This window comes from Rutidosis leptorrhynchoides, chromosome 7 (genome assembly GCF_046630445.1).
Source record: "Rutidosis leptorrhynchoides isolate AG116_Rl617_1_P2 chromosome 7, CSIRO_AGI_Rlap_v1, whole genome shotgun sequence".
Taxonomy (NCBI): Eukaryota; Viridiplantae; Streptophyta; class Magnoliopsida; order Asterales; family Asteraceae; genus Rutidosis; species Rutidosis leptorrhynchoides.
In genome coordinates, this window is record NC_092339.1 from 282,355,965 (window position 1) to 282,367,190 (window position 11,226).

Consider the following 11,226-nt stretch of genomic DNA (forward strand, 5'->3'; position numbering starts at 1 on the left):
GCTCCAGCTGAACCAAATCGACCCTCTGCTGCTGAAACTGTTCCTGCACAAACTCATGTATTCGGTTCACAGTCCAAAGTGTCTTCACCCCTGAACCAAAAATAGACTACCATGTCTGATGCTCCTAAACAGACTACCACGTCTGATTTGAATAATGGGAACCCTGAAATAATGCGCAACAAAAAAAGCATCAAAAAACTGGGTCCTAAAACTACATCGAAGTCCGACATCAGCACTTTACCGCCTACCGATCCTAGCAAAAAAAACACAAGATCCAAATTCCTATTTGTCAAACATTGTGCAAGAAGCGGACAAAAACTGAAATATTCGAATTTAAACCGTAATGCGACCTCCACACCCAAAATTGTTGGTACTACATCGAAGACATCATCAAAAAGCAAAAGTTCGAATGGGAACAATCTTCCTAAAGGTTCATGTGGTTCTATTGACACACAAGAGTTCGGTCAAGGAATTGGCATTCGATGGGATGCCGAAGTCTGAGCTCCTACTCTCCTTCTCGTTTTGTAAGTTTTTTTTAATGTCTTGCATCTCACTTAATATTCGAGGTTTGGGTCAATCGGGTAAAATCACTTGGCTCAAAAAAATCTGTAACAATGAAAATCCGGTTATCCTTGGACTCCAAGAAACAAAATGTAGTAATTCTCCTGATTCTCTAATTGAATCTTTTTGGTACAACTCCAACCTTAAATTTGTACAAAAAGACGCAATCGGAGCCTCGGGCGGACTACTACTTATCTGGGACCCATCCAGTTTCCTATTTGACCTTGCTGTGGAGGGTGAATTTTTTCTTGCCATCAAGGGCAAATGGGTGGGTTACGACTCAGATATTTTCTTCATTAATGTTTACGGTCCGCATTCACACCAGAAAAAGCTTAGATTTTGGTCTGAACTTAATAAACTAATTGAATCCATCGATGTTCCTCATATTATCTTTGGCGACTTTAACGAAGTCAGATCTAATTCCGAACGTCTTAACTGCAACTTTAAACAAACATGGGCTGATAATTTTAACAAATTCATCCTAAATGCTAATCTTATAGATCTCCCCCTAGGGGGTAAAAAATACACACGTATGTGCCTAAGCAAATTAAAATTCAGTAAACTTGATCGATTCCTTATCTCTGAAAGTATGCTTCAACTATGGCCCGACATCTCCTAAAAAATATTAGATCGTGACCTGTCTGATCACTGCCCAATCATTCTAAAGAATTCCTTCGTTAATTTTGGTCCAAAACCCACGCGTGTTTTCAATACTTGGCTTAAACTTAAAAATGATGATGAAATAATAAAAAACACATGGCTACTCCCTGTTAATGGTAACCGTCCGGATTGTATTCTTCTAAATAAATTAAAAAACGTAAAACTTGAACTAAAAAAATGTAGTCTACAATTAAATAACCTCGATAACGAAATTAACGATCATCTTAACACATCTAATGAATGAGAGAAAATCGCGGAATCTAGACCACTAACCGAATCAGAAAAAGAAAACCGGATTAACAACAAAATGCACCAAATTGAAAAAGAAAAACAGAAAACAAACATGCTAAAACAAAAAGCTCGTATTAAATGGAATCTTGAAGGCGACGAAAACTCCAAATACTTCCATAATTATATTAAAAGACGCTTAAATAAAAATAACATCCGTGGTATTTCACTTAATGGTACATGGTCTGAAGACCCCAACATCATAAAAAATGAAGCGCTTAAATATTTTGAATCACTATTTAACTCTAAAAAACGTAAAGGAAATTGTCCATTCGAAAATGAACCTCACCGTTCCTATATCACCCAGGAGGACAACCACTTTCTTGAAGCCCGTTTTACTGAAAAAGAAGTGTGGAATGCCCTTCATGACTGCGAAAGCTCAAAAGCTCCCGGTCCTGACGGATTCAACATGAAATTTTTCAAAGAGTATTGGTGGCTGATAAAAGAGGATCTCATTAACGCCCTTGATTGGTTTTGGCTGAATGCTGAAATCTCCCAGGGCTGTAATGCCTCTTTCTTCACATTAATTCCTAAAAATCCAAACCTATCGGATTCCATGAATATCGGCCGATCTGTTTAATTGGAAGCTATTACAAAATTCTCACTAAAATACTCTCCAATCGTCTTGCAAAAATAATACATAAATTAATAGGCATCGAACAAACAGCTTTCCTAAAAGGTCGTAACATCCTAGATAGCGTTCTAATAGCCAACGAAATAATTGATGAATTAAAAAGAAAAAAACAAAAGGGTCTCATCTTCAAAGTAGATTTCGAAAAGGCATTTGATTGCATCGAATGGGATTTCCTTTTCGATACTATGAGATGTATGGGATTCGAAAATAAATGGATTAAGTTTATCAATGCATGTCTCTCATCGTCCACCATCTCTATCCTTATCAACGGTTCCCCTACGTCGGAGTTCACTCCTGGTAGGGGCATTCGTCAGGGTGATCCAATCTCCCCCTTCCTTTTCATCATCGCTGCCGAAGGTCTTAACATTCTCACCAAGCATGCCATTGCAAACGATCAATTCCGCGGTGTATGCGTTGGTCACGATAAGATTGTGGTATCCCATCTTCAATATGCGGACGACACAATCTTCTTCGGTGAATGGAGCAAACGCAACACTAAAAGCGTCTCTAAATTGTTAAAGTGTTTCGAAAACATTTCTGGGCTAAAATTCAATATTAAAAAAAGCAATCTATACGGAATTGGGGTGCCAAAGAATGAGGTCGAAGTAATGGCCAATTTCATTGGGTGTTCGGCAGGCTCCACCCCGTTCATATACCTCGGACTTCCTATTGGCGTCCCCACCACAAAAGCATCCTCTTGGCAACCCATCCTCGATAAATTTGATAAATGTCTCTCTGACTGGAAAGCTAAAACCATATCATATGGTGGAAGACTCACCCTAATCAAATCTGTGTTATCCAGCCTCCCACTCTACTACTTCTCCCTTTTCCACGCACCGACTAAAATTATTAATGCACTTGAAACTAAAAGAAGAAAATTTTTTTTGGAGGGGGGGGGGGATCGGAAAATGAAAACAAAATTAATTGGATAAAATGGGAACAAATTTTGTCACCTTATGATAAAGGCGGGTTAAACATCGGATCCTTACACTGTAAAAACTACTCACTGCTATGTAAATGGTGGTGGAGATTTCACAACGAAAAAAATGCACTATGGGTTAAAATCATACCGAGCATCTATGGGGCGGGGGGCGGGGTTTGCACTAGCGTTTTTTCTAGAAATATTTCAGGTAGCACGATTTGGAATGGAATTATTAAAGCAGGAAAGACAGCGGACAGCATCGGAACCAACTTCTCCACCTCTTTCGTTATTAGCATCGGAAACGGGATTAACACCAAATTCTGGCTAGACAACTGGTGCGGAACTGACAAATTTTGTAATACATTCCGAAGACTGTTTATGCTTGAAACAAATAAGCACGCATTGGTCTCAGAAAGGCTCGCACCACACAACTCTTCTACCACCGGCTTGTGGAGCTGGTCAAGAACACCCTCGGGTCGTGTACTCACTGAATTATCTGAGCTAAATTCCCTTTTAACCTCCATTTGCCTCACCAATAAACCCGACACCTGGAAATGGAATCTCGACCCATCCAGCACCTTCACAACAAAATCACTAGCCCACACCCTCGACAACCTAAAACTGGCTAATTCTCACACAGCAATTACAACACCAAATAATAAACTCATACCACTTAAAGTCAACATTCTCATTTGGCGTATAATAAATGGAAGAATCCCAACAAGAGTCGAACTTGACAAACGTAGCATCGACCTTAACACATTACTTTGCCCACTTTGTAATTCACAGGTTGAGACTATAGAACATGTCCTTTTCCATTGTCCAAAAACAACATCAATTTGGAATGCTATTCTTCAATGGTGGAACCTCCCTAATAATTCTTTAACCAACATCCATGACATCACCTCAAACGATCAAAACTTCGCTTCTACACATACCGGTATTTCAATTTGGCAAGCCACCAAATGGGCCTCATTATATATAATTTGGAAATTCCGCAACGCTAAAGTCTTCAGTAAAAAGGAATGGAATGTCGCAATCATCCTCACCGAAATTCAATCCCAAACCTTTGTATGGATCTCAAAAAGGACAAAAAAGACATTAATCGATTGGCATCAATGGCTCATCAATCCATCTTTCTACATTTCCTCGAACACGCAAAGAATGGGTATAGGCTAAAATCGAGTCTATGATACCCTCTGAAAACCACACGTGATAATTCGCTATTATATTTTGGGCTGTGGTCGTCGTTTCGCACTTGACAAATTGGGTGGTTATGATCAACTTTGTCATCGCAACTGCGATACTGTTGGTTTGCTCCCTCCCAGCTTATATTTTTAAGTGTCGCGGTGCGTTGCGGGGCCTCGTTCCAAAATATTATAGCTCCTTAATGTAAATTTCCATCATTTGATACGATGTATAGTCTTATAGGGATTTGTAATTGACTCCTTTATATTAATACAATTTTACTTGCTTTTCAAAAAAAAAAAAAAAAAAAAATTTATATCTATAGGTATACATATTAAATTATAATATAAAATTAATTCAATTTAATAAAAAAATGACACATAAGTAAAAAGCTTTTTGATATATATATATATATATATATATATATATATATATATATATATATATATATATATATATATATATATATATATATATATATGTGTGTGTGTGTGTGTGTGTGTGTGTGTGTGTGTGTGTATGTGACGCCCCGTACAAAATCAACGTGTACGGATCATCAACAGGAGGATCATTACACGGTTACAACACTATATGATGTTTTAAAACAAGTTTTGCATTCATGAAAAGATAACGCTTTTACCAACGTACAATGTTTTACAAAAGATAACGTGCTTCTATGAATAGAAAGCATTAACATAAGTACGTGACACAAAGGTCATTACTAAACCATTATTCAAATGTAACATAAGTTGTGAATGCAAAGTAAAAGTTCCATGATTGAGACATCTCTAAACAATGCAGCAGAAGTCTAACACAGCGAGTCTATAACAGCGGAAGCAAATGGTCTAAGCACCTGAGAAATAACATGCTTAAGAAGTCAACACGAATGTTGGTGAGCTATAGTTTGATTGTAAACAATAATGTAATGTAGACCACGAGATTTCGTATTCAAAACAGTATCTCAATTCCGTATGATAAAGTATATGCTTGTTCGTGGGCACCCGGTAACTAACTTAACGTAAAATAAATATCACCCCCTAAAAGTACACTTTGACGAGTGCATATGTTCTCGAAGTATTAAACACCCGTTAAATACTAGCGCAACTAGCCCGAGTGGGAATGTCAAACCCTATGGATCCATATCTAAGATTCGCGTCTACCGATTCAAAAACCAATAGTTAAACGTTACCGTGCTAAGGGGAAAGTTTATGCCGTTATATAACCCACACATATATAAAGTTTAAGTACTCGTATCTAGTAAGTAAAGCATAAAAAGCGCATGTATTCTCAGTTCCAAAAATAGTAAAGTAGAAAGGGAGCTATAACTCACAGTGAATGTGCGGTAAAATCGATACGAAAATGTAAGCAAGTAGTAAGTCGGTCCAAACAAGTAAGTTCGTCGATCTAAAAGGTCCTCAACCTAAGTCAATGGTTACTAAGTCAGTAAATCGTCCCCAAAAGTTTAAAAGTAAATAAGTTAAGTCTTAAGTATCATCATCGTCATCATCATTCGTAAAAGATAAGTAAGTTTTCAACAAGAATAGAGATCGAAACAAAGGGCTGACTTCGGACAGCTGCTACGACCTCTATACAAAATGAAATGAGGCGCAGCCAGTAGCCAAGGCTCCGTTTGTGAGTCCTCTTACCGCTGTCCAATTTTCAGATCCTAACTCGATGTCGTTTGACCGTGGCGACGGTTCAAGCGCGAGTAGGTCAGAAATTTAGCACGTCGTTACGAAGGCGTAGTGATTTTCGGAAGGCTATAAATCCTAAACCGTATATCAGATTTAGGTGAGTCTTAAATGAAAAGTCATCTACTCAAACCAAACTATCTAAAATCAACTTTCTAGAAGTCCCAGGAGTCTGATCAGACCCTGAAAAATAGAAAACAAGTGCTCCAGTGGGTTTTTTGGTGTTTGATGCTCATCACGGTTCTCATCCTTGATGCGTATAAGCCTCAAGTGTACAACTCTTTGATGTTTTAGCATCATTATGACCAAGTTTTAACCATAAACACACGACTAAAAATAAAATCTAACTTTCTATAAGTTTTGAACATCAAAGTTGTCTCTTTATTGTATAAACACAATAAAGCTTTAACCTTTGTCCTTTTGACACAAGTTTATGCATCTTCATCATATGAGATGATGAAGACTTGATTTTTATCACCATAAAAATCCTAAAAAGGTTCCAAGTAAGTGAGATCTACAATAATAACTTAGATCTCAAGTGTTAAGAAACCCTAAGCTAGAAAGCTTGGATCTTTACAAGATTAATGAGACCATAAGCTAGAAAGCTAAGATCTAGTAAAAGTAATGAGATCATAAACTTAAAAATCTTAGATCTAAACAAAATAATGAAATCCTAAGCTAAAAACTTGGATCTTTAATGTTCTTGAAGATCCTTAAAGCAAAAAGCTAGATCTACAAGTTATATGAAGATCATAAACACAAGTTTTGATCTTTTAACAAAATAAAGTGATCTTAAGCTTCAAAACTTAGATCCAACAAAGTAATGAAGATTCAAAGCTAAAAAGCTTGAATCTTTCATGTTCTTGAAGATTTCAAATTAAAGTTTGAATCTACAAGATGTAACAAGATCAAAAGATAAAAAGCTTGATCCTTTGATGATGATGATGATGATGATGATGATGATGATGATGTCGTGTTTAAGAAGAAAAAGAGAAGAAGAAGAAAATTCAAGAACTTACACTTTTAGTGTGAGAAAGACTAGAGAGAAAATTAGAGAGCAAGTGTGTGTAAAATGAGAATGAAATAAAGTGCGAAATGGAGGATGAGGCTTGCATTTTATAGTGGTGGTGGTGGGTGTAGGCCGTAGGTCTTGGGGGATAAGGGGGGATAACTTTTTGCTTTTTGTATGGTGGTGGTCTAAAGGTGGTGCTTGTTGTTGGGATCCCATGCAACATGTGTAGTAATGGTTAACAAAAATGCTAGTATGTTGGCTCATATTAATGGGTTGTTGTCCTACATCTTAATGGATCATAAATCCATTAAAGTTGGGCTAATTCAATGGACTATTAACTAGAGTAGGGTGGGTCTAAGTCCATTAACGTAAAAAGTCCATTAAGACTAACTAGTGTGAATTAGTAAATTACTAAGCGTTAATAAGCCAAGTAGTTATCGTTAGAAAATAATAATTAGTTTTACGTAGCCATAATATTCCAATTATGACAAAAGTTAAACGTGTACAAAGTACATAGCTCGTTCTAAACATCAAGTGACACTAATGGTCATAAAAGTATTCGGGGATCAAGTTAAGTGATTACGCACTTAACAACACGTTGTAAGATACTAACAAATGTATTAATCATGAATAAAGATCCTAGAGCATAAACTAGCTCAGTACGCACATATATGCAGATTCGTGAAAGTATAGAGCAAAAAAATATAAGTCGAAAAAGTCGGGTCGTTACATTACCCACCCGTTAAAGAAAATTTCGTCCCAAAATTTTGAGGAGGGACCAACAACGGTACCAAATTTGAAGAAGAAGGAGCGTATCAAAGTTCCGAGAGACTCGTAGGCTCAGAAGTGAGCGATTTACCTTGAAAGGTACTTGGGCGTATAAAAGTAAGAATAGGTATATGCCATTAATTAAGTCTCTTAACCTTAGAGATCAACAAATTGATTTCGTTTCTTGTTAACATGAAAATGTCATCTGAATATATACCCACAAAAGGAAAGATGATGTTTTTAGCCTTACAGGCATTTTCAGTAAGCTGGATGCATGAAATGCATCATGAATGTTACCAAACTCATCTAAAATATTGAACGATTATCTCGCAATGCAAAGCTGACAGGTAGAATGGAAAACATGGTGATCACAACCATGCGATTTGATGTCCGAATAGTGTTAGCCACGAATTTTACTAACCCCTTAATTTCGGAAGAAGACCATAGGCATAAAGAACCCGATATTTATGAAATGTTTCATTTGAATAAATGAATTGAAATTTTAGCTGAGAATGACTAATCAGACTTACATGCACTGCAAGCCATAATTATTTATAGTGTCTTCAGGACAGTCTGAACGAGCAATGAAAGATATCACCCAGTTTAACATACTGCATGTGAACTTATCCTGGGATGGAATGAAAGCACAGTTCCATAATGTAACTATATGCTTTTAGTTACATGCTGAAGTTAGGGTTAACATCGACTAGAACAACATATAGTTACAACCAATGAAGAAAGAAATATATAGAGTAACCACATCAGTGTTATAGATGTTTTAAGCAGTCCCTTCCAAGAGGATAAAAAGATTCGTAGATTTTTAAAGTAAGTTACATTATATTTCCGAAAGAAAATCGCACGAAAGGTGTGATCTTTGAACGAGAGTGAACTCTTCGTACAACGAGCGAGTTGATCTGAATTTATCCTTATACTTAAGGGGATGCGCGGATGAGAATTTACGTGAACCCTTAGTCATAAAGATTGGTTTACTCCAAGTGAAAAGAATCTCAAAAATGATTTCTTGTACCTCAACATTCTGAATCATAGAGATGATGTTTACGAGGGTGTCGCGATTAGCCGTGAAATATTGAGAGTAGAAACCCACCTAGTTCCTTTCCTACAATAGGGTGACCACTGAGCGTACCTCAGATAATTAATTTATCGGCCCACGATTTTTCCATGTCTAACCTTAAAAGGAACATTTTATGAGCGCAAAGACTTCCTAACAAATTTTATAAAACTGCCATCCAAAGTGGCTCAAGAGTTTTTAACAAAGATCTTAATGGTAAGCTTCATCCCTAAATGGAGGATGAAAAGAAATGCGATCCATACATGGTGTAGACTAATTCGAAAACCTTTAATAAAATCAACCAAGGAAGTTTGAAAAACCTTTAAACGTTTGATGTGACAACATAAACGGAACGAAATTCTTAGTAAATTTAGAAGTATGTACAACGTGTACCATTTTGCACAAAACTATCTGAATTAAGTTATATAACTCAATAAATGAGCAATTTTTAAATAATTTGAAGGTATAACTTAGTATGTACTAACCAAATAAGTAAGGGTAAATTTATTAACTTAATTATATACATACATATATATATATATATATATATATATATATATATATATATATATATATATATATATATATATATATATATATATATATATATATATATATATATATATATATATATATATATATATATATATATATATATATATATATGATTTTATAAATCGCATAAGTAACAAAAAATTTTATTACTTTCTTTTGTCCATAAATCTCGTGAGGACCGCACAATAAATGTGTAAAAATTTTGATAAACATAGTTTTTCGTATTTCAGAGGTTACGAGTTGAAAAAGATCGAGTGAAAAATATTTGAATCATTGGGTGACATGTCATTAAGTAATGAAAACTAATGAATTAAATGTAGTTTTGATAATAATCAGGACATAAGTCTTTGGACCAAAAATGTTCACGTGCGAAGCCGTTGCTAAAAAAAAGTGAGGTATGAAGGATAGAGCATGAGGACGAGAAGTTAATCGCTTCTTAACTTTGCAAAATGCCAAACATGTTATGACTAATATTAAAGTCATAATACTGATGGTGTTAATATCACTAAATGAGAATCTCTTGTAATAAGTCAGGACTTAGATTTATGTAAGAAAGAGCATCGTTCCAATAGGTGTGGCACATAAGATCCCTGGAGTAACGCAATAATTTTGAATGGTTTAAGTGTTAGTGGATACCCAAAGGCTCTGCATGACATGGCAGTAAGTGCCTTTATCACACACACATGAACCTCTCGATTTCGACGGTTGTAAAGTCTTCATGATGACTTGGATACGAATAACACGAAAAATTTTATATAACAAGCAACGAAAATTTTATAGAAATTGCTTAAGGTGATAATGTAAGTAAAGAAACGAAGTTCTTAGTAAACATGTACTATTCTAAGTAAAATATCTTTTGAATAAAAGAATTGATTTGTAAAAGTGAATGTAAAATTTCACATGTACTAGTAAAAAATAAGTAATTATTTACTTTATTATATATAACATATACTATTTCTAAAATTTGTACGAATGGCAATGAAATAAATTTCTTTTTATAAAACTTTGAGAGGATCGCACAGTAAAATGGTGTGTGAAAAATTTTGGCAAACAAAATTTTCATATATCGGAGGTTACAAGTTGGAAAAAGATTGATGAGGATCGAGTAAAAGATTTTTGAAAACTTCGGGTGATATTTGAGCAACAATGTTACGAGGTAATGAAAACTATTGATTTTAAATGTGGTTGATGACTATTAGTAGGGCATAAGTCCTTCGACCAAAAATGCTTAAGTGTGAAGCTATTGCTTATAAGTGAGATACGAATGGGAGAGTATCAGGATGAGAATTAACCACCCATTGATTTTGGAAAATTTTGAACTGGTATGACTAATATCGAAGTAAGAAGGGTGATGGTGTGATTATCATCAAATAAGAAATCTCTCAGAATAAGTTAGATTTAGAGTCGCGTAAGAATGAGTATCAAATAAGATTCTTGGGTAGTCTTTAATATAGAATTTGAATTGCTGAAGTGATGGGATACAATTTCCTTCATGTATCGTTGTGCAAGTTTGTCCATTGTATTGGTTTCTTTCGTGGCTAGAAAGTGAGCAGTTTTGGTGAGGCGGTCAACAATAACTCAGATAGGGTCATAACCGCCTACCGTTTTTGGTAGCTTCGTGATGAAATCCATTGTTATTCCTTCCCATTTCCATTGTGGGATTTCGGGTTATTGAAGTAACCCAGATGGCTTTTGGTGTTCGGCTTTGACCTTGGAACAAGTCAGACACTTCCCAACATAAGTAGTAATGTCCTTTTTAAGGTTCGGCCAACAATATTGTTCCGTGAGATCGTGGTACATCTTACCAGCTCCGGGATGAATCGAATACCGCGACTTATGGGTCTCGTCTAGAATAAGGCCTCTGATATCGGGCAAAAA

The 11,226-nt window shown here is 35.6% G+C and overlaps 1 protein-coding gene across 1 annotated transcript; it reads left to right on the forward strand.

Annotated features, from left to right (window-relative positions):
• Positions 1–538: 538 nt before the first annotated feature.
• On the forward strand, positions 539–1,180 carry LOC139860054 (uncharacterized). The gene has a single exon (XM_071848828.1). It carries the CDS (start codon positions 539–541, stop codon positions 1,178–1,180), a length of 642 nt encoding a protein of 213 aa, XP_071704929.1.
• Positions 1,181–11,226: the final 10,046 nt, after the last annotated feature.